At 32.4% G+C, this 25,102-nt stretch overlaps 3 protein-coding genes across 12 annotated transcripts in view; all 3 read right to left on the bottom strand.

The window, feature by feature from the left end:
- The window catches only part of LOC111422123 (ubiquitin fusion-degradation 4-like), a 41,203-nt gene extending 38,095 nt beyond the window's left edge, over positions 1 to 3,108 (bottom strand). For 6 of the 9 annotated variants that reach the window (XM_023055345.2, XM_071199958.1, XM_071199960.1 and 3 more), the window contains exon 1: positions 2,451 to 3,107. The gene's annotated coding sequence lies outside the window, so the exon portion shown is untranslated. Of the gene's footprint in view, positions 1 to 2,450 lie in introns of all 9 variants that reach the window. The other 3 variants (XM_071199955.1, XM_071199962.1, XM_071199956.1) reach the window with 2 other exon arrangements.
- On the bottom strand, positions 687 to 20,329 carry LOC111422135 (kinesin-like protein costa). 2 transcript variants are annotated; one of them, XR_011641845.1, is made up of 2 exons: positions 10,988 to 20,329; positions 687 to 696 (listed from the first exon to the last, which is right to left on the bottom strand). XR_011641845.1 is itself a non-coding variant. In XM_023055367.2 (1 exon), the coding sequence occupies exon 1, from the start codon at positions 20,275 to 20,277 to the stop codon at positions 17,521 to 17,523; it is 2,757 nt and encodes a 918-aa protein (XP_022911135.1). In that variant the 5' UTR covers positions 20,278 to 20,329; the 3' UTR covers positions 10,027 to 17,520. The 2 variants fall into 2 exon arrangements, 1 of the variants encoding a protein (XP_022911135.1); XM_023055367.2 differs by lacking the exon at positions 687 to 696 and having other exon boundaries at positions 10,027 to 20,329.
- LOC111422148 (Radial spoke head protein 9) lies at positions 9,042 to 10,030 on the bottom strand. The gene has a single exon (XM_023055376.2). The coding sequence runs from the start codon at positions 9,934 to 9,936 to the stop codon at positions 9,097 to 9,099; it is 840 nt and encodes a 279-aa protein (XP_022911144.1). The 5' UTR covers positions 9,937 to 10,030; the 3' UTR covers positions 9,042 to 9,096.
- Positions 20,330 to 25,102: the final 4,773 nt, after the last annotated feature.

Below are 25,102 nucleotides of genomic sequence, written 5' to 3'. Positions count from 1 at the left end.
GTTTTATGAAGGGAACTCATGTTACTTTCAGTACAACAACGTTAGCTGTTGTGTTGCGAAGTACAACCATTAATTGGTAAGGTGACAATGAGGTTACCCGAATATACTGGCCTGTCTTGAGCTAAATCCCATCGACAAGCTCTGGGACGAATTGGGTAGCCGAGTTAAGGAGTGCAACAACCGTTTAAATTCGCTGAAAGAACTTACGTGTCTCTCCAAGCCGAATGGAACAAAATACCAGCAAGATTCACCTTAGGTACCTCATTTCTGCAGCTGTTACTTTGCTTTTATTCTGCATTGGCCAGGTTTCCCTTCCATATATCAATATTTACCAATATACTGTTTTGTATAGGTGTATCTTTAACCAGTCCTTTTTTATTTATCAATGTTGTGTTAATCTGGTAATACACTTTTGTTGCTTTAGCCGTTCTCTTTCTTATTTCCTGATCTATTTTCCCGTCATTGCTCATCATTACCCCCAGGTATTCGTAGCGATTTATTACCTCTAATGTATTCTGTCCGCATCTGATGTTTATGTCTTCTTCCTTCTTGCCGATTTATTTGCTAATCTTCATTATTTTTCTTTTCTTTGCATTTATTTCCATTCCTGCAATTTATACATTGATATTCCATTTGTTGACTGAGGCTTGCAAGTTTCTGACCGTGTCCGCCAGAAATATTAGTGTCATCAACATACTCAAAACTTTGGAGGCTTACTTCATCCATTTTCCAGCGTCAGAGTGTTAGGTTCGGTGCCCTCTTTTCCTTTTCTTTAAAATTTGGTCTATAACCCCAATAAATAGGAGGGGGGAAAGGAGTCTGGCTCTTTGATTCCTTTTTCCATATTGAAACTTTTAGCCTCCATCCCTCTTATTCTGACTATTCCCATTGTTCTTTTGTACAACACTCTTGTGACTGTACTCCCTCTACTTGTACAACACTCTTGTGACTCTCCTGTGATCAATACTATCGAACGCTGCATTCAAGTCTAAGAACGCCAAATGTTTAGGTTTTCCTTCTTCTAATCTCTTCTCTTGCTGCTACTCTAATTGCATATATGTGATCTACTTGTTTCTACTTTTGTTCCTCCTGCAGTCTGATTCTTGTCTTGATTATCCTTAACTATATTTTCTGTATGCATGATGACAGGCAGTATAGTTATCACAATCATGTGCGCATCTCTTCTTATAGAGTGGTATTATGATATTTTCCTCCCAATCTCTAGGTATTTCTTCTCCATCCCATGCCTGCTAGTAACAAATCATGTTACATGAAATGAAAGGGTTCGTCAACCTTGCAAAAATGGCAGTGATACACTCACTATCTTCAAAACAGGACAGTACAAATTCCAAATAATAAAACTTTATATAAAATTGAGCCTGAAATCATATTCCATCTAGATGTGAAAATAAAAATGTTATCAATTTAATTATCAAACTTTTAGGTGAATTTAAGCTATAAATTTCATGAAATTGGGTTTATTATTTAGTATATTTTTTCTGGAATAAAATGGTTTTTGCTTCATACACATGAGGGTCATTCGTTCTGAAATAATCAAAATAAGTAGTTTATGCATACCACAAATAAATAGTACATTTAGTAAAACAAAAAATTTTTCATTGAGGTTAATAAGAAGATAAAAAATCTAAAATGATTATTTTAGAACATTGTAATCATGTAGAAATCTACAATAAAAACATTATTTTATTACAAATTGATTAAGTAAGAAATTACTTATGATTTTGTTTGATCATTTCATGTGGGTGGATTCTGCGATATGTATATGGTGCTTAAAAAAAATTGAGATATATAAAAGAAACTAGAGAGAAAGCTAAAGATAATTTGAAATCTTAAATGAAGGAATGATTGGATACTATTCCTGAAGTTGGCTAATAAAGATGCTTTCAAGTATAAGATGGACCTCTTCTATGACTTCTTATTATCATCAACCAATGTTATATTTTCATTTCATTTTTTCCACTCCTTCAAATATTAACCTCAATTTTGAAATGCTCAAAACTGCATAAATTAGAATCAACAAATTAAATACAAATATTTTAATTAATTTTAATTCATAAAATGGATTGTTGATTTTGTTCAAAACGTCTTTGATAAGCTAGAATCAATTAAAGGATATGATGTAGCAAATATATTATATGAAATAAAGTAAATCTTCGTCCATTTTATAAATTTTCATTCAAACAAAAGATCCAATTTTAGAACGCCATAATTTGCTAAAACCGTAACAAACATATTAAATATAATAGGAAATACAGACGACATTGTGCCCTATTTTTTTTTTGTAAAATAATAGGCGTGTTGTGACTTGTGTGTGAAAAAAGATTCTTGCACAATGTGTGTCAACACTATAAGACAACGAGTTAATAAGAAATTGTGTTGTGTGAATGCAATTTTCTAGGTTTAACAGTTATAGGTTAAACGTGGCTCACCTTTGCGTGTATGACCTTAAGGCCACGGCGGTTGGCTAGACGCACAGACACAAACACACACGAATCGTGGGGCCCCACCGAGAACACAATAAATGGAGCTCGGGGGCAGTCTCAAAATGCACGAGAAACGCGCGACGTCCGCGTTCCTAACCTTATTTCGTTGACATTTTTAACAAATCGAATTGACAATCGATCTTCACCGTTCAACAACAGCGCGAATGTCATTCGAACACAAAAAGAATACCTTAATCGTAATACGATGACCGATTTCTTTTATTTTTCTTCCTTTATAAAAACCAATACGGAAATGACCCCGCGCGACGAGGGCGCGGAAACTCGCCCGTGTATTAAAAAAAAACTGGTTCGCAACAAAGAATTTTCTTTCAACAGAGCGAGATTGAAAAACGGAACAACGACGACTATGAAAAACTACTATTAAAATACTTCGCGACTGAATCGCGATCCTAAATTTTCTTATACGATTACATTTACGGTTTTGAGTTCACTGCTTATTCCATTTCGAAGTTGGTACATTAATGGGCACTCTGACTACGATTTTTTTTGGTGATTATTGACGAACGGTCACGCGAAATAAAACACGTAAATAAAAATGGTTTACATTCACCTGAGGTCCGTCTGATACTTTACATGCGCACTGAACGAATACGACCAACCGATCGTAGCGCCATCGAGAATGTTGTAACCGCAATCATCACTTTTGACGTTTTAATGAAGATGTCAAATAATATTTCGAATTTAGTTAATAGATGGCAGTATTAAAATTGGATTTATACAATTTAGCTTTGATTTCGTACAATTTATCGATTATTATTCTATATTATTATTTTTATAATTTAATATTGATATCAAAATAAAATTTATGAAATTCTTTTTATAATAATATTTTATAAATCAAGTTAAATATTTGACAATAGATGGCAGCGCTAAATTCAAATTTACAAATTTCGTCCTAAATTTATTTTAAAATATTACAAAGTAATGTATACAGGTGTTTCAGGTTTTTGTAGCAGGACTTTAACAGTCGATAGATCTTTTAAAATTAACACAAAAATTTCATATAAACATAGGTCGACAAACGCTTTGTTTTGGAGATACAGGATGTTCAAATTAAATTTTTAAATTGATTTTTATTTAATATTAGACGTGTATTTCAACCGAATCTTTTCAAATTTGGTATACGGAGGTTTTTTGGCATTAGAAGGACGATTATGGAGTCCGTGTTACTATAGCCGCTCTGTAACGTATTCTTTACGGATTAAAATAGCAATAACGTTTCTGACAGTATACTTTTTGGTTATTTGAATAAAAATTCTTATTCTCTGTACTTTTTAAGCAAAAAGGGTACTCTTATCAAAATACGCTAAAGTTTATCGTTTTCAAGATAAACAAAAAAAATCCGCTTTTTATTATTCGATACAGACCAATGTTTTTAGAGGTTAGTTAAAGATAGTTCAAATAATGTGTGCCATGGAAACAAAGTAGGTAAATTAACTAATGTTTTAGTTTATTAATGTTTTTTTCCGTCGACTGTGTATTTATATGATTTATAAATGTATACAAAATCATTCATTAATGACACCTATTAATAAATGATTTTCAATTAATAAACGATTTTAAGAAAGTCCGACCGAACTAATATAGTAGTCAATTTTTCTCCAATCAAATCGGTAATACCGACCCAATCGACCACTATATCTATTCGGTAAGACTACAATATTAAGTTTTGACTTTTGACACATTAAGAGTGAGGTTTTTATTTTGCCAGTGATAGAATTGGGAGATTTTTCAACGATGGATGTTCTCTATTTTGTTGAAAGGACAGTCAACGGAAAAATATTGTAACTAACTCGTATATTAAAATGCCATTAATAGACTTGTTGGTTAAATAACTATTAATCTAAATAATAACAGAAAGAAATTAAAGAAACTGTTGAAAAAATAAACATTTTGCTTGCATAATTCTGACAGACGAATTACTGATCGAGTAATGATATTTAAGAACAGCCTTATATCATTACAAGCATTCCTAATCCTATAAGTACGAAGGCTTTCACGGCCGGAGTTAATTGAACTAAAACTAGAACTAACACTAGAAACTTTCGGGTTTTGACGAACCTCTTTTAAGAAAAGGTTTGACGTTTCGGATGCCATGTTGCAACCTTCTTCAGAAACTGGTTCGAAGTGACTTTTTTAGTTCTAATTTTAGTTCAATTCCTAATTCTATTAAAAGTTCATCCCTTGTGGGAACAGGTGTCTCATACTATTTTCCTTTCAAATATCTCCACACAAAAAATTCTAAAGCATTAAGGTCTGCAGATCGTGGGGCCATGCGACTGGTCCACCTCGACCAATCCATCTTGCAGGAATAGTTGTCTAGCCAATTTCTTACCACCCTACCATGATAAGCTGCACAATCATCAAGTTGAAACCACTATGTTCAGCTATCAAAAATTACAAGAACGCCGCAGTGGTTAGTTGTGGTGGCAAAAAGTATGGCCCGAAAAGATGATTATTATAAACACCCAGACCCAACCCAGACGTTGACATTAAATACGTAGGGGTACCAAAACATGTAAATTGTGAAAGTTTACAATCCCACGTCTTGACGTCTGTGAAGTTAGCACCTCATTTTTTTAAAACTTCAAATTTCTCTTGAGTTCCCATTGCACCCCATTGAGTTCTATAGTTCTCTACCATTTTTATTAAAAGTTCCGCAAAAATAGGCAAAAACATCGATATCGACTTTTTGGGGTGCTAAGTTCACAAAACGAGATCACAAAATTTGCAATAACTATTAAACGAATGCACGTATCTAAAAACTTTATTAAAATATCTTTTAGAACTCGTGAGGTACTATTCAGAACTCCTGCCAGAACTTTTCAAAATTTTCACCCCTCCGGGACATTTACGAAATCTCAATGTGAACACTTAAAATCGCGCACAGTTTCTTAAATATTAGTTTTACGGCTTCGGGCCTTAATTTTCGTTAGAACTCGTGGTGTCCATAACGTCGCTCGCGAACAAAAGTCCAGATCTTGATCAAAAATTAGTGGAAACCACTGATCTAAATAATTATCGCTGAAAAAATCTTTAGTGAGAATTTACGTGAGCATAATATTTCTTTTAGAATTAGAATTTATTTAATACATTTTTGGATTAATATTAATATCCCTGTAAAAGTCATTGAATTTGACCATTCTTGACCAATTATTGATTATATTTATGCCTCTAGCCTTATTATACGAAAAAACTTCTTTCCGCAATTTCAACGCTTAATAACACACAAATTAATTTAAGTGCTAGTTAAAGTTCATAAACTGCCAAAGCTTCGATGGATGGTATTCCAGTAGTTTTTCCAAGGCTCTAATTCGGCATCAAGTGTAGCTGATATGAATCCTTTACTTTCATTATTGAACTTTATCAGATTAGTATTCTTAGTAATAACTCAGTATAGATCACTATTATTTTGTATGCTATTACAGTCAATTGTACCTTCTTTAAACAGTTATATTGGGTACGCCTAGTTTCTTGGCTTGGAATTCTGATGTTCTTGCTGCATTAAAATGTGATCGAATTTTTTACCGAAGAAACGGATCAGAAGATCACATTATGAGAGGCAGTGCACACCAGAATTACTGGGTAAATCTAGAATTGGATGTTCCCGTCAGGTTTATTCAGGTATATGCGCCAACTGAAGATTCAGACATGACAGAGAATGAAGTTTTCTTTGAGGAGCTGCAGAGGAAAGTGGATATAATAAAAGGTTCCTGGAGAAGAGTAGTCGTAATGGGTTTTAAAAGTGGAGGCGTGCTGAATCAATATGTAGGAGAAGAAATCGTCTGAAAACACTCGCTACACTAGTATCATTGACTACTTCATAATTCTAAAAGATCTGAAGAATTCTTTCAAAGATATCAAGATTATAAGAGGGGCGAAGCTTTCTTCAGACCATCAAGAGAATAAGATGGGAGAGATTACAGTAAGCAAAAAAGAAGGTATCAAGAAAAACTACAAGAAATGCTGAGGACACCGGCAACTGGAATAGATGTGGTGGAAGAGAAATGGAACATTCTTAGGAGAGCCATTCTAGAAGCATATGGAGGGAAGATAATGAGGAAAAGTGTGAAAAACACCGACGAATGATGAGGTTAAGGCAGCAGTGGCAGAGAAGAAGGCGGCATTGAGATGGAAGAGGTCCAGACAGCAACCAGACTATGAAGAAGTACGTAAATTGGCCAAAACAAACTCTGGGGAAGGTTTAGAAGAAACCTGGAAAGAAACTTCTCTCAAGACAATTCTGGAAGGTGCCGAGCAACATACGTGGAAAAAACTGGAAGAAAAGTAAGGAACATAAAAGACAATAACAACAGCTTGAAAGAAGAAATGGAAGAAATTTATAGATGACGGACAAGGGGAAACGGAATGGCGGGAGGAAGAACAAGACCGACAAAAAAGAGACAGATGCAGGGAAGGAGAAGAATCAGAGTTCGCGATGAAGAAGGTGAAAAACGGTATCAAGAAAATGAAGTATAGAAGAGAAATGCCGACCAGAGCAGATACCAGCAGATTAGCAAAAAAACATAATCATCCCTATACAGGTATCTTACGTAATTGGTTCGTTAGAACTTTTTTAGGTTCCATTATTCGTATAAGTAGCTTTGAAATTTTGGTAGCATGGGTATCTGCAGGGAAATCTGCATACCTAGCTTTCATGGATATGCACTCTGCATTTGATGAGGTGTCAAGGCAAGAAAATTCATTATGTAAAAAGGAGTTAGACAGGGGAACAGTTCATACCCATTTGTATGTTTTATGGATGAAGTGGTGAAGACATGCAAGAGAAGAACAGAAACTTCGGTGGTCGCCATTCTCAACCTCAGAATCGTGTGCCAGGAAATTGCAACAGACTGTACTCAAGTGATCAGAAACTCTAAAGGACTATAAAGTTAAGGTGGTTACGATAAATGAGGAACATGTGGATAACATCCACATCGAATGTGATGCTCAACTTTTTCTCCAGATCAGCAGCTATTAATATCTGGGCACGACAGATAGTTATTGAAAAGTATAATTATTGGTAAACATATATTATTGAATTTTTCAAATGGGTTAATTTAATACTTAAGAGTGTCAGCGTTCTATTTAAGTTTTCTTTTCTATATGAATGATGACACTATTCAACTAAAAATAAAGTTTTTGATATCTTAGTCAATAGAAGCAGGATAAATGAGGAAATGTTTATTTCTTTGTATGGGTTCTTTCATGGGTAGCGAATGTGTCGAACAAGTGACTTCCAGGCTGACAATCAACGAACATCCCGTGATGGTTTAACATATTCATCAGGTAAAGAAATTTTATTCGTCTTTATGGTAGTAATGTGAGTTATGACTTCTTAAAAACTTGATAAAATTATTAGTTGTTATATATTTTGAATATTTTGAACCCTCGATCTGTTATGCAAAATGGGATTGTAACATGTCTTCGTAGATCCTGTACGAGTAAGATTCCGTGGTAGGCATGCCATTATTTGTACAAGGACCATGACTGGAAGGACATTGTTGGGAGAATAGTAATGAGACCCCTCAAGGAACTATTTTGTTTGCCAAAAATTCGTATGTTGTTGAATTCTTATAGTTTATTTCTCTTTCTACACACAACAAAATTTGTCAAACCATAATTAGTCTCGAACAACGAATTTCTTCAATACATCTTTCATTCGGTCATACATATCCCTTGTCTTTTTTGACTGCCAATAAACACAGTTATCGTTGTTTCCGTCAATTGAAACTCACTGAAATCGCTGTCTATTATTATCTACAATTCTGTCAGCCAAACACTGCAACAACTACTCTACGGCGCATGGAATTATTATCGTTCTTGATTCTTATTTTACAGTGCATTTTAGGAGGACTCAGTTTGTTATTCCCCCTTACTCTTTCTTAATTTCGATAGTATATTTTAGGTATTAACAAATGACACTAGTAGGCGACTTTAATATGTTGTCCCTTAATATGTTATCTCGAAATCATATGCGAGTTTTAAAGAATATTTCATAAGAGGTCAATCGGTTCTTTTAATCCATTTGCATCATTCAGAAAATAACAAAGTAAATAACATCCATATCACCAACCTTTTTTTATTATTTAGTGAATAAATTATAATTATAATACATTCACGATTGCCACAAATTCTCCGACGTACCAGTTGGCGAAACTCCTTGCCAAGATTCTATCTCTTTTTACAAGTAAAACAAAATCATATGTCAGAGATTCTACGCAGTTTGTGGAATCAATCAAAACTATGAAGTTAGATGCCCAGAATATCCTAATAAGTTTATAAAATAATATAAAATTCAAGAAAGGTAAAAATGGTTTTATGGAAAATTTAGTATGAGATATTATTGTAATTGATTAAACGCTTAAATTAAAAATCGTTGTTGGTTTTGGAATGATGCGAAAATGCTCTAGAAAATCTGGATTTGTACAAACCAATCTACAAATCGTGCAAATCAAATATATAAGATCCTATTGCTGTTTTTTCTCTAATAAAGATTAAATTAAAATTTTCAAATTTAGTTTTAAATTTATTTCCTTCAACACTTTTATTTTAAATAATAAATAAACGATTAAATAGGTGGAATCATAAAAGGTACATCTATAACTTTTTTTCCATGTCCAAAATAAGCGTATCCATATTTAGTGGTTCCGATTTTATGGAAAAAAACAAATCCAGGCCAATACATCGATTGTAAAACTTGCATTATTCCACCCGCAGTGACCTGAATCATCCAACAACCACCCGGAATATCCATATCGATGGGATCTAAAAAATCCATCGCGTAATTATAATCGCTCCTAGTCAATAAATTTGTATTCCATTTTTCACGCGGAATTCTATAATGTAAAAACGATGCGATTTCTTGAGCTTCCAATCTTTCGAGTCCTTCGAAGCTCAGATTTTCAACGTTTACACCATCGGGCCGTTTAAATAAAGCACCTCTTGGTACGATTATGGCTTCTTCGTTTATATAATAAACAGTACATGATAGTCTATCTTCTTCTTTTAACTTCCGTATTTGTGGTGCATGGAAAACATGTCCCAAAGACGTTTCATCTTTTTCGATAAGAATATCAACTACTAGAGCTGGATCTCCGTGAAATTTCGTTACACAAAGTGGTGTTAAAAGTTTTCCTTGTTCTGTTGGATGAGGCAATAGTCCCCAATCAATACAATTCGTGCTATAATAAAATATTTTACCCAGTAACGCATCTTTTACATAACCGAAAGCCAAGAAATAATCTTTTTCCACACCAAAAATTCGACCCCAAAAGTAAATTTTCCGAAAATGATTTTCATTTTGAAGTAGTAACAAGGAATTGTAGAGTATTATTCCTTCTTCGGTGCTCAAAACTTGCCCGCTATGTCCGGTTGTTTCTAATGTATCTAAAAGGGAATCTAAATCCATGTACTCCTTTTCTTTTGCAGTCTTTTTGAACTTCTTTGGAAAAGAAGGATAAGATTTTTTTGAGTGACAAGTTTATGATAAATAAAAGAGTTTTGACAATAATCTTTTTTTGAGTTGTCATGTTTATTTTTTTTAATTATTTACATTTAAAAAATGTACACGAGATTTTATGTAGTTACAATTAGATTACATTTTAAAAAGGAAAACGAGATTCTCAACTGACTAGTTATCTAAAATACTAATTAAAAAAAAAAAAATAGGCGATACATACGGTTTCTCTACGACCTTTTTCTACGTCTATAAATTGTTCCGCAATTATTGCTTTTAATGTTTACAATTTTATTTAATTTACATTTAAAAATTTAATTATTAATTAATATAACCTTAATTATCTATGATTATCAATTAATTAATTGTTAGCAAATTAATTACAATTTTCAGAAAATTCAGTAATATATTTTTTCAAACATTAAGAAACGATAACAATTAACCACTACTGTAAGGAGACGATATTTTATATTTTGATTAACATTATCGGCTCCAAAAATTGTTTAATTCTATAAATTGTAACGTTTTATCAAAAAAAAATGTAATGTTGTTAATGAAGTAAAAGAAATATTAAGTGATGGTTTTATTAACAAGAAGGAGTGAGTCTTAACTACTCGGAATGTCTAAATTTACAACATAAATGTGTTTAAAGTTTTCTTTAGGTTTTAATAAAAAAAAATAAGTTGGGCGATATGATTTTAAGGGTGAGCCTTGGATTGGATGAACAACGGCAACGACCTAACCAAAATATGACAAGGAAACATGATTTAAGTATCTGCTCATGGGTCACTGTATAGAAGAGGCGTCACAAGAATACTTTTGGATATACTAAAATAATGCAAGGTGGATATCGATACAGGAGTGAAATGGATAAATAATGAAAAAATGCTTTTGCGCAATTGTGATAGATACTACAGCTGCCACAAAAGAGAAACAGCTCGTCATAGGATTCCAAGAGATGAACCCAAGACTATAAATGAAATTAAGAGGGAAATTCTTTAACATCAACATACCCCAGATGAAAACGCGGAGGAGAAGCAGAATACTATGAACGTGCACCGGTCCTCAGCAAACGGCATAAAAACCGTATGGTGGACAAGAAGAATCTCATTTGATTAAACACAAGCAAATACACAAAATGACGTTGGAAACATTAAGTTAAGAGCAGGGATGAAGAATGAAGTGTACCGACAATTCCAATAGAGAAGAACAAGAATATAGGAAACAATCTATAAGGAGTAGAGATAACAAGAAAAGAAAATATATAAAAAGAGAAAGAAGGAGTATGAAAAAAAGGATCTAAGAAATGGAGACCGTAAGAAACAATGGTAAGGTCAGAAAATTTTACCAAAAATTGTAGGAGGAAAGTATCTAAGGCAGATAAGCAGGATGTGCAAAGGTAGATATTACACGACCCACGTAAAATTATAGAGAGATGGATTAAATACTTCGAACAGTTACTATACAGGTGTCTCACGTAACAGGTTCGTGAGAACTTTTTTTAGGTTCCACTATTCGTATAGTTTTGAAATTTTGGTAGTAGGGGTCAATCATCCGTGACTTTTGATGTAACATACTTTCAAGATGGCCACCACTTCCGAAAGTAGACCACAACTTCGTTATTTTAAATGGAATGTTATAATGTTTATTACGCCTTCTAGTTATATGCGAAAAATATGGAGACTTTGATAAAAGTTATTGGTACCCAGCGTTTTTCGTTTTCGAGTTATTTTGATTTTAAGTTTCTTTTGACAAACTTCACCAGGCTCTTTAAAATCCTATTTCTCAACCAACGTTCATTCAAAAAATTTTAGATTGGCACGATTACTCTTCAGATGGTATCAAATAGATTATGATTTGTTTTTTCAGAATATCTTATAAGTTGATCAAAAATTGGATTACCATTTTCGTACATTGAATAGCAAATTGAAAATGTTAACTGGAACGTCCCATGTTTTATTAGCCTACCAGCAAGAGAATTTAGTTCTCTACAATTCATTTATAAACATAATTATGCAAATTATTCAAACGCTGATATTTTAAATTGAAAAAGACTTTCTTAGTTGTAGACACATCAAGACCAAAAGAAACCATAAAATGTGATAACATAAACAGTGATGAAGACAACGAAATAAATATGTTATCGTATTTTATTTCGAAATTTTCATAAATTTAATAAAAAATTTATATTTTAAATTTTTTATCCAAATCTAATTTTTGTCATTAAATTTTTATTTGCATTGTTTCATTTATTTTTTCTATTTATTATTTTTGATAAATAAGAGCTAGTAAACTAAAGGATTATCAAAAATATGGCCTTCTAATAAAAATACAAACGGCTTTCGACATTTCGTACATATGATTTCCCAATATGAGAGAACAACTTTTTTTAAATATATAATATAATAGCTTTCATTTCTCTGTATAGTTTTTGGCTGAAGATGAAGTTATAAACTTCAAAACCGGTACCGATTTACATTAAATAATCTCTGCAAGTGCGAAGTTCATATTTTGTGTTTTATTTTCATATTCAAATTTCATTTTTACTTGCAACATGGATAATTCTCATAACTTCAATATATTTTTATTGTTTACTAATATTTAGTTCGTTTTCGAATAAAACTTTGAACATGAAAATTTTTGAACACCAATTTATTCATGTGGTTAACCATTTTAAAATGATATTTTATTATAACGTACCCCCTGATATAACGTACGCACTTTTTGATCCTGTAAGGACACGTAATAACCGGAGTCTACTGTAACTCGAAAACGAAAAACGCTAGGTAGATTAAATGTACCTAGCGTTTAAATTACTTTTATTAAAGTAACCATATTTGTTTGCATGTAAAAGGTGTAATAAAAACTATAGTATTCCAAAAAATAACGAAGTTGTGGTACACTTCCGGTAGACCTTGATAGTATTTTAGATGGAAAGTTACGGATGATTATTAATTTTTGTTGACCTTTAGTACCAAAATTTCAAAACTCGAAATACGAATAGTAGACCCTAAGAAAGTTCTAACAAACCAGTTACGAGGTAGAAGGAGGGACACTATACCGGGTGTCCCTCAAAAGTGGCTCACCCCCATATTTTTTTTTATTATTAGTGATATAAGAAAACCATTTGGAATGCATAGTTAGGTCGCTAAAACGGATTATTACGACATGAAATCATTCTTTTTGTACTTCCGGTTATACCGGATGTGAGTACTAATTTCGCTATTATTTTTAAATCTATAATTTTTTTTTCTTCAGTTGGATAGACAGTATAATTTCACATAACTTTTACTTGAAAAAATTTTCACGGTCGCTTATAATTTTTGAAAAAAAAAAATTATTTTCGTTATTTTTTAACGTTTTAGTACCTTCGGAAAATGTATTACAACTTTTGACACATAGTAGCTAGGTTAATAGTACAAATTACGTTATGTCCCTCTTGATTTGCTATTCCTCGAGCAGTGATCACTGCTATGCTTTAGTTAGTGGTTCTTTTTTAATATTGGTGTAAACAGTTGTATTAAATTAGTTTTAAAAGAAGAACGCTATCCAACAATTAAATTTAATTCAATTGTAAGTTCAAAAAAACTAATTTTCTAAATTTTCAAAATGCTCCCGCCTCGATTTTGACATAATTGTATCTTGCGTATTGTCGATCTAACGACTCGACGTTATTCCTGAGGAGATTTTTAGGTAATACAATTTCTAACTCGATTTATTTTCTAATACCTCACGAGACCTTACTGGTGTATTATACAGCTCATTTTTGATTTTGCCCCATAAAAAGAATCTAAAGGTGTGAGGTCAGGTGATCTGAGAGGTTTTAACCAAAATAAAGTAAACAATCCAAATTATAATGTACAATGGACATTGTAAGTAACTATCAGCTACAGAACATTTAGTGTAAAAGAATAAAAAATCAAAAATAATTGAATTAAACTTAATTGTTTGATCGCGTTTTTCTTTTAAAACTAATTTAATACAACTGTTAATTTACACCATTATTAAAAAAGAACCACTGACTAAAGCACAGCTGTGATCACTGCTCGAGAAATAGCAAATCAAGAGGGACATAACGTAGTTTATACTATTAACCTAGCTACTATGCGTCAAAAGTTGTAATACATTTTCCGAAGGTATTAAAACGTTATAAAATAACGAAAATAATATTTTTTTCAAAAATTATAAGCGATCGTGAAAATTTTTTCAAGTAAAAGTTATTTGAAATTATGCAATCTACCCAACTGAAGAAAAAAAAATTATAGATTTAAAAAAATAGCGAAATTAGTACTCACATCCGGTATAACCGGAAGTACAAAAAGAATGATTTTATGTCGTAATAATCCGTTTTAGCGACCTAACTATGCATTCCAAATGGTTTTCTTATATCACCAATAATAAAGAAAAATATGGGGGTGAGCCACTTTTGAGGGACACCCGGTATAAAGGTACAACAACAAGAAAAATCAACATTCAAGAAAATCAAGGCGGCAATAAAGAAATAACGAGTCCAGGTTCAGACAAATTTTAAATTTTGCCTTGAGAGCCATCTGATGTAAGTTCGTCAAGATCAGATAAAACTGCGAGATTTTTTATATGGACTGATGTGGTCAATTCAGCAACCTCTGTTAGGTGGCTCCAGATACAAGTTTTTGGCAAAAGATGACGGTTCATATATAAAACAGTATACGTGTGTCCCGTATCTTCCGCATCAGAGCATTATACAGTTGTAGGATACATTATTCTGAAGCGACCTTTCTAATAAAATTTTTTCGAAATGTTTATAATAACCGCACGGGATCTGTTTAAACGAACTGTTTTTCGTCCAATCAGCAGATCGCAAATCAGACTCAGGTAATCAGCGCCACCCTCGGCCGCTCCGGTACGCCGATGATAACTTGTTTCCCACGTGTACTCACCAATAGATTCGTCACGGAAAAAGAAATAAACTTTTTCGGTGAATCAAAGTCGTCCGTTATTGGTCGTCGTTAAACAGTTCCCGTGCGGTTATTATAAACATTTCGAAAAAAATTTATTAGAAAGATCGCTTCAGAATAATGTATTCCACAACCGAAAATCTGATGCGGAAGATACGGGATACGCTGTATTGTATAAAGAATAAAACCGAAAATGTATAAATAATTAAAGGTTTTCATAATTAAGGTAAAAACACAAATGGGAAAGGTCGTTAAGATAGTTAGAAGTGGTAACGGTACATAGTTTGTAAATGAATTGGTTACAAATTTGTTGAAAGGTGATGGAATTGCACATCAGCTGACAGTGCCGTACACTCCAAAACAAAATTGGGAAGCAAAAAGGGAGGTCTGCACAATCAGGAAGGTAGCCTTCCTCAGCACAATGTTAGCTGAAAAGAAAATGGAAAAGAAGATTTTTGTGAAAGCGGCAAATATGGATATAGAGTCTATTTTTCTGATAGAACTTTGGTGATAATAGAAAAAGAGATCACGTTTGTACCAGAAAATGAAAATCAACCAGAAAATGACCAAGTTATAAAGTTAGATGTCGAAGAAAATTACAAGGAAAAAGAAGACGAGGTCAAAAAAAAAGAAGAACGAAGAGAACTATTATAGCGTTAATTTGGATGAACCCTTAACATATGAAGATGCAATGAGAATTAACAATGTTAATGAGTGCAACACAATGTGCGGTAAAAGCATTATATCAAAACAAAATAACACTGGGACATAGTGGAGAAAACGTGATGAGAACCGCAATGTTACAGAATTTAAATGCACACTTGTTGCAAGAGGATTTCAACAGTAAGGGGTACCTGAAAAGATTTATGCACCTGTTGTAAAATTAAATACAATTAGAGTCTTATTAGCAATTAGTGTGTTAAATAATTGGTTAGTATAAGATACCATTGATGAATTGTTCGAAGATCTATAGAAAAAGATATATCTGCCAAAAAATTATGAAGTCAAACACAAAGTGTGTAAATTAAAGAAAGCTGTATATGGCCATAACGGTGCTTCGTTATGGCAACAAAATATATGAATCACACAAGACGTAAATAAAGGCAGTGGGCGCGTTCACCAGAGAATTCCGTTTACGTTATCAAACGCAAACGGGTTACGATTGCGTTGGTGATTTGGTGAACGGCCAATTTTTCTATAGACATATGGTTTGATAACAACAGATGGCGCTTTAATGACAATTATTTACAATTTTAATTAATTTATAGATCATACCGCTCAATTTATCATGAATTTCTTCATTTTCAAAGATAGTATACACTAACCCATTAAATAAATAATTTTGGGCTTCTGCCATTCTTTTTTGTTGATTTTAAATTTAAGATGACACAAACACCAAACACCGTTTGCATCTGCTAACGGAAAAATCATACGATTGATAAAATGGTGGCCGTTTACCAAACACGTTTGAAGTTAGCGTTGCGTTCACCAGAAATGTTGATAACTGATAACAGTTTGGTCTCCGTTTGAAAACGTTGACAGTTGGTGAACGCGCCCATTATCACTTTGTGTCAACGAAGTTATCTAGAAAATGTACTCAAAAGATTCAATATGCATGACTATAAACCCGTAGGTACTCCTATAGGGAACAATTTTAATTATAGTTGTTTAAAAGAGATAAAATCTGAAAGTGCCGAACTTGACCATAAAAGTAGACAAATCATAAGTTGTATAATGTACAATATGTTAGGTATAAGACATGTTCAAGTAATATCAAGGTGGGGAGAGAGAGAGAGAGACCTGTGGTCATTGTCTTCTTATTTATGGTATCCAAAATACCATTGCTAGGTTCACCACTGAAGCGGGATTCGTTTCAAAAACAAGCAATCAACGATTCATTCAATAAATTTTTTAATGAACAAATGAAGCGAATTTAGATATAATGTTTAATTTCATTAATGCAGATTAACTCAAAGATAATATGGAAATTATTAAATGATAGTTTCAATTTTTTTAAAAGAAGTTTATATTGAGGCAACGGAGATCTCACGCAATTTGCTAGAATATTGAATATTACAGAAATTTAAAAAATCGTATCTCAAAAACCAATTGAGCTATCAAGATGAAATAACGAGCAGTTTAAAGGAAATTTAATCTGGTTTTAATGTACCGTAAATAATTTCTTAGTTCCCATAAACCTAGTGCTAATGATTTTTTCTCAAATAATACCAAATTTTTACATGTTCAGTACATAATAATTAAAAATTTGATGTAGTTTTGTAATCATATTGAATATTGATCGTTGATAATAAGAAAAAATGTTGTAAATAAAATTTGTTTAATTTTTTTTTAATAATTAATTTGCTGATTTAAAAAATGGGCGAGTCCAGCGTTATTCAATTCTCATTGTATTGGATTGAAAGAAAATTAGACATAAATAAAAATTGATTAATTTTCAAAACGTGTTTAAATAAACACGAAATAGCCACACTGGCTTATTTTTCATTAATTTCTTCATAAATATAGCTCTACATAATATTTTTACACAAATATTTATGACTCACCTCCCACATTATTACGATTCATCGTAATATTTCTTTTACTTATTACTTTGTTCAATAATCAATTTATTTTTCTGTCTAGTAACTTTAGTTTGCGGTGTAGCTTGCGCCGCAGCTTGAGATTGTCTTGGTAAAGTTTCTCGACGAGCGAAGCTTGTATATTTAGTAATCAAACTTCTCCGATCGACATGTTGTTTACCACCACGAGCGACTTGCATCGCAATTGCAGCGTGATTTGAACGATCCAAAATCTTAGAAACAACCCGTCCGTTTTCGCCTTCATTAGCTAAATGTCGCATAACAATATGTAAATTATCTTCATGTTGTTGTTGAAGTGAAACAATTCTTCGTTCGGATTCTAATCGAACCTGCCTTAAATTATCACTTAAACTTTGAACGCGGCTCATTAAATTTTCAATTTGCGTATCCATATAAATTACTTGAAGTTCAAGTTTTTTACTGCTACTTCGTAAATCAACGACTTTATCGAAATATTTGTGTAATAAAGCGCGCATTTCGTGTTCGTTTAATTTTGTTAGACGTTCCATTAACATTTTATCCACTTCTTCTTTTGAGTTTGTTATGAATTTTTTTAATGATCTTCCGCACATTAATTCATTTTTGTACTCTATGGCTAAATCAATAGCCTCGATTGCTTCTTCGTATTGAAACATTTTTCTTTCTTGTATTGTATCAACAATTTTCGTGTCGATTTTACAGCGCTGTTCTAATAAAAGATCACGAGTTTTTCTTAAATTTCTTATTTCATGTCGGAGTAATTCTAATTTTTCTTCTGGAAGTTTTTGAGTTTCTTCTTCTTCAGATGAAGAACTTTTTTCTTGTTCACTTATTTCAGATAACATATTTATTTTGTTTTCAATTGATTGTAATTCAACTGATTCGCGTTTTTGTTCATGTTCTTTTCTACATTTTCGAAGTTTATCTAATTGTTTTCTTGATGTATGCAAACTATTTTCTAATTCCATCACTTTTCGATTACCATCTTCAGCAATAGTTTTAACTGATTTTGCATCTTTAATTTTTTTTTCTAATTCGGAAACTTCTAAACGATATTTGGCTTCTAAGTAATGATCATTTTTTACATTTGCTTCTGACAATTTAACTTGGGCGCTTTGAAGCATTTCTTTTAAATCTTCACATTTCTGTTCGATTCTTTCTCGAGCATTCGATTTGGTATCTTTATGTTTTTGTAATTGTTGTAATAATTTCTCTTTAACACGAATTGTGTGCTCTAATTCTCCAATTTGTTTTTCACAAGCTTCTAAATTCATTGAAATTTGTTTTAAAATTTTTTGTTTCATTTCTTGGGTTATAATTTTATCATCATCAAAATCAATTTGGATTTTGGGTGTATTTGTTAAAGATGGTGACAATTCCTCAACAGAATGTATTGAATTTCTTCTCCCTCGGGCCCCTTTCGAATGATACTCACTGTTTGTTGAGCTATTAATGGATTTAATATTTGATTTTTTTAAAGAATCAGATAAATTAGAATTTTTAGCAACTAAATTATCAGTTTTAAATTTAAAATTTTCCATTAAAACTTGCAATTTCTCTGTGATTTCCTCGATTTCTAAATTTTCACTCTCTGAACTAGTATCATAACTATCCTCAATTTCTTCTTCAATACGTTCTAAAGAACGATGAGGTTCTGATGTTTCACTTAAACACTCTTCACATTCTTGTTTTAATGTTAACCAATGTGAAATTTGTTCCACATCATTTCTCGGTAAAGATCCATTTGTAACTAACTTTTGAAATAATTCTTCAGCATTTGAAACTAATTTAAAAAGTTGATTTGCCGCAAATTGTAAACCAAAAACGTCCAAATTTTCAGCTGGGAGTTCTTGAGTTGTATACGAATTAACTGTTACTATATTTTTAACCATTTGGGCTCTCATTGCAAATTGCATTGTATAATAAGTTTCTGATATATCACGCATCAATGGTGAAATACAACAAATTAATAAAGTTTTAGCTCTTCCTCCAAATGAATCCTTTAATAACATTGAAAGAACTGACTGACTGTAAGGTACATTATGAATGGAATTATACGTTTCTGTTAATGATATAATACATTGTTGAAGTGCTAACAATCCAGAATCCGTTGGAATGCTTTGAGTCATCCCATTGTTATCTAAAACTAATATTTTATCACTTCCTGCTAAATCAACAAAACTAGCTGTTGAAACGCGATGTTGAACAGTTGTATCAACAACCCATTGTTGTTCTAATGTAATTGTAAGTAAAGAGTGAGCACACCTTGGTGCTAAATTACTCATACCCAGCTGTATCAATTGAAAAGCTTCACTTACGCTACTACATTCAACACTTCCACCAACCAATAAATCCTGGACGTTTTCACCACAAATTTGCGACCATGTTATATGCACCGAGCAACTTCTTTCTCGATATAAGGATATTTTTGAGAATACTCCTCGTAGAAAACGAGGGATGATTCCATATTCACTTTCGCTTGATGCAAAGTTTAATCCTGGCCCAAGGAGAGTGTAGGATTTTCCCGTTCCGCTTTGTCCAACTGTAACGATTGATACATCGCATCCTTCAAAAAGATAATTGAGATGTGGTGAAACCAACGATGTAAAAATGAAATTTTGGCTACAGTCTATAGGCAATGCGTAATTTACGGGATAATTTTGTGAGTTTCCCAACTGCACGGTGTTATTGTAAACGTTTGGTTGTACACAAATTATATCTCCATTATTACACTGTATGGGACACACACGAACTGCCGTTTCCACGTTCATTTCCATCGTGGAAAGCGTTTTGTTGTTGTTGATGTTTGACGAGTTGTAAACATAACCTTCAAGTTTGGTTTGACAGTTGATGTCAAATATTTAATAAAAGATAATTTATTTTATTTCAATTAATTTATTGCTTATTCAAAAATATAATACAAATTCTGATGTATTATGATCGCTTCAAAGATTTTATTATATTAAACACTCAAATGATTATTTTGATAATAGAATTGATTTATGGCATTGAAATATAATTTGATATTTTCTTAATAGATGGCGTGGTTACTATTGACAGTATTGTTACTTGTTACCAAAAGAAAACTACACATTTCAAAAACGTATAAACCTAATAATAATTAAAATTTTAATAACTATATTATTATTTACCGGATGAGTCGGGAGGAACGGACCAAAGTTTTGGAGTATATTGTACACTAAAATATAATGTAAGAAAACTGATGTCCTTATCCGATTTACTTTTATTTTCTTCTTTTTTATTGCATAACTCTTACTGCATAACTACAATTAAACAAAATCTTATACATTACCATTAAATATTGATCGTCAACGTTATTTTAATAATTCTAAACATTTCCGGCTTCGTTTACTAAGAGCTCTTGTCGAAAATGAAAAAAAAATGAAAATCAGATAACAACATATGAGTTTTTTTACATTATTTTGAAGCCTGCTACATAATACATGGTACACCTGCTATATTACCTGCTATTATACTAATGAGGAAGTCAGATGCTGCATAATAGTATATTAAAAAACAAGTTTCGTAAGACACGTTGGAAATGCACGAATTCAATTTTTAATGAATGAGTGCTTTAAGTCTTATGAAACGTGTTTTTTATGCTATTTTTTGTAATTCGCGTTTTTATCCATTTTTTTTCTCAAAAATAATATAAATTGTGACAATGCCAATGTAGGGAAATACAAGGTCTATAGAACATGTTCCATAGACCTTGAGGGAAATAGATATGTAGCAGCTGGTAACACCGTAACATTTGAAAATATAAATTTGAATTGACAATTATAAACTGTCAAAACACAAAATGTATTCACCTGACAAAAATGTTTCAAGTACACCTCTCAAAATAAAAGAAATTCGGAAAGAAATTCCGAATTTAGAAGGAAATTAGAAAGATTCGGGTTTAGCCGCACGTCTCAAAAGACGGCTAAACCCGAATGATTCTAGTTCTACGTCTTGACACTACAAACATTTTGCCGTGCGTCTGAAGACGCACGGCTAAACCCGAAACTTTCTGGTTCTAGGTCTAGTGTTAGTTCTAGTTTTAATTGTTGTGTAGCGCTAGACCAAGAACTAGAATCATTCGGGTTTAGTCGTCTTAATGAAGCGCCCGGGTGCGGGAACCGGAGTGGCGCCTCACAGTGGTCAATTTCATGAATTTAGGCGGACAAAATTCATACCTCAAAAACCCAGCAAGCTACGGCAATGAAATTTCGTATGTAGCTGTTAGTAACAAAATCTAAGATTTGTATCAAGTTTGGATCATATTCGTCAACCGAAAGTGGTACTTTATTTGAAACCATATTGAACTTGTTCTATATAAACTTGTGGTGTAAAGAGAGTTAAACAAATGCAATATTGCATAAACGATTAAAATTATGAGAAACATTCATATCGTAAATTTCACGCGAACCGCGTAACCGGAAGTTGTCCTTTATCTGAGCACCATCCAACCTTTTTATAAAAAATGATAAACAGTGTGTCCGTAAAGTAGCGGATATAGGCGGTAAAATCATTATTAACGGTTTATTCAAAAATCCCTGAAACGGGTCTAAAGATTTACATTTTTTGCAATTTTTTAGTGTAGATTTCAAATTTTTTCCGCCATTTTTAAACGAGTTATGACGTCATCGATGTTTTTTCAAATGGCAATCCCCCATTTTTATTACGGAATATGAAAGAAGATTTTTTTCTGAATCTAGTACAGTCAATATTAATATTGCTTACATAAGAAAATTTTCGAGAAAAATTACTTTAAAGTTCTCGTACGTCAAATTTGTATAAATGATAAAAATAGCAGTAGCCATGGTAATCACTTATTTTAAACAATTGCCTGAGTCTCAAAACCTGATTTAGTAAAGCTTCTTGAAGTGTGGTGACGCGCCATCTTGTTGGAATAACTGCTATTGGAATTGAGTTGGGTCAACATTATCGGAATGGATGGATTGACAACGTTTTGAAAAAATTTAAATATCTCTTTCCAGTTAAGGTGTCCTCAAATCTTTTGCGGATATTGGGTGTGCGACTTTCTTTGCGAATTTGGATTTTGGCTAACCCAATACCAACAATTTTGTCTATTTTACTTGTACAGTCAGTGTAAATGTTCCTTCGTCGGAAAAAATTATGTTTTTGACAGTCTTGGTCATCGTTGCAAAAACTACGATTCATTGCTCATGAATGATATTTACTTTATGGGAATGATATTTTGCAGGTTTTAAAATTTTGTGAACCGTTGATTTACTAATGTCCAAATTAGACTCAATACTCCTTACAGTAACATGAGGGTTTTCTTGCCCAGCAAATCCACGTTTTGTTGAACCTCCCCTGAAACATTTGGTAGGCCAGACTTCAAGAAATGCCCATGCTTTTTAAATTTAGTCACAGCTAGGCTCACCATACATTGGCTAATGAGTTGGCGATCAGGATATGTTGTATTAAAGAGGTCAACTACTTACTAAATCAGTTTTTGACACTTAGGAAAATGTTTGATATAATTGGTTAGCATAGTTACTCATGCTTACTGCTATTTTTATCATGTCATCAAATTTGAAGTAGTTAAACTTTAAAGTAATTTTTCTCGAAAATTTTCTTAAGTAACCAACGTTAATATTGACTCTATTAGATTCAGAAAAAAATTCATATTCCGTAGTAAGAATGGTGGACTGTCATTTGAAAAAAATATCAATGACGTCATAACTCGTTTAAAAATGGCGGAGAAAATTTAAAATCTACACCAAAAAAATTAAATCTTTAGATCCGTTTCAGAGATTTTTCCATAAACTATTTATAATGATTTTATCGCCTATATCCGTTACTTTACGGACAAACTGTATAAGGTGTTGAGACTGGGCTCAAAATAAGCCAAGGTATTTCAGGTCACCTCTTCCGTTGCATTATCTACTACATTTTTTGGTCAGTTTAACACGTGATTAATTCGTCCAAAATGCAAAAAATTTGCTTTTATTCTTCTAAATTTACCTTTTGTCATCGGAGGTAAATGTGGATAACTTTCATTAAACATTCTGCAAGTTCTACTAAGAACTTTGTCGCAGTTTTCGTGCACAAAAAATAAATGATGGATTTCTTCATTTGTATAAACATTATTTACGTTATTAATATCCATTTTAACTGGTTTTAGACTCACAAGCATCAAACAACGTAAATCAGACTTTGACGTTTGTCAATAAGTCATTAAACATTTGTTTTCCATGGCACACTAGGTTAATAATATCGATATGATATGTGAGCATTTTTCAAAAAACCCTAATTATTTCTCAAACTATTAATTTTAGGCATAGGACATTTGAAATATAAAAGATGTAAAATGAGACGCCGAAGACGACTAATTGTAAGTAATAAAATATGGGGGGTGCCATTTAAAAAAATGAAGTTATGGTACTTCCAAATTTTGAAAAGTTAACGTGCCATAGTAAAGTGACCAAACGTTCTCGGTACTAAAATATACTCCATCATGTTATTTAAGCATGTTCTGAATCCTAAATTGATATCTGAAAAATCGAGTGTTCTATGATTTTTTGAACAAATGTCCGCTGGAGCAGATTTTTCTAGAAAAGTTGGAATAACTCGAGAACGGCCGAATCAAATTGCAAAAAGTAAAGTTATTTATAAACCTTCAAAACAGACAAATCCATATATGTAAAAATATACCAACCCAACGTAAGAACAAAAATGATTTTTAGCTTTCTAGTTAAATATTTCGGTATAGCTTCTCAACGATGGACAACTTATTAAAAAGGCGCCGGCGCCCCCTTTTAGGCGGCGACCGGGTGCAGTGCACCCCTTGCACCCCTCGGTAGCGTCGCCCCTGGTTTCTAGGTTTAATGTTAGTTTTAGTGACAGTGCAAGTGTAAAACTAACACTGTACCTAACACTAGAATCATTTGGATTTAGCCGCATGTTTCTAAAGACGGCTTAATCCGAATGATTCTAGTTCTAGATATATTGTTAGTTCTAGTTCTATATTTGTACTGTCATTAGAACTAACATTAGACTTAGAACTAGAATTATTCGGGTTTAGCAGTACGTCTCTTAAGACGGCTAAACCCGAATGATTCTAGTTCTTGGATTTGTGTTAGTTCTACTGATAGTGCTAGTGTAAAACAGGGTTTAGCCGTACTAGTTTTAATTGTTATTAAGCGCAAAATTGTTGTCTATTTTTACTGAAATAAAAGTAGAACTAACACTAGACCTAGAACTACAATCATTCAGGTTTAGACGTATTGAGAGACGTGGGCTAAACTCGAAAGTTTCTAATTCTATATCTAGTGTTAGTTATAGTTTTAAATTTGAGTTTAATAACACTTGTTTAGTGTTTAAATAATTATTAATACAAATATTATTATGCATCATATTAATATTACATGCATATTATAATATTAGGCCTTGGTCCTGTATATTCTGTGCCATGTGTCATGTTATTCTGGTAACGTAAGAACTGTAGATGCTTAAAGTCCCTAAATTACCATTAATGATTACATTTTTTTTGTTTACGCTAATGTTTATTCATAAATAAAGTTAAAAATATATTTCTTCAATACAAAAGTTTAGAATAGATTTTACTTA

This window comes from Onthophagus taurus, chromosome 11, assembly GCF_036711975.1.
Source record: "Onthophagus taurus isolate NC chromosome 11, IU_Otau_3.0, whole genome shotgun sequence".
Classification (NCBI taxonomy): Eukaryota; Metazoa; Arthropoda; class Insecta; order Coleoptera; family Scarabaeidae; genus Onthophagus; species Onthophagus taurus.
This window is presented reverse-complemented; position numbering and strand designations above follow the sequence as displayed.

Excerpts from the sequence above, each read along its gene's own strand:
- LOC111422148 (XM_023055376.2), bottom strand. The coding sequence starts at position 9,936 with ATGGATTTAGATTCCCTTTTAGATACATTAGAAACAACCGGACATAGC.
- LOC111422135 (XM_023055367.2), bottom strand. The coding sequence starts at position 20,277 with ATGGAAATGAACGTGGAAACGGCAGTTCGTGTGTGTCCCATACAGTGT.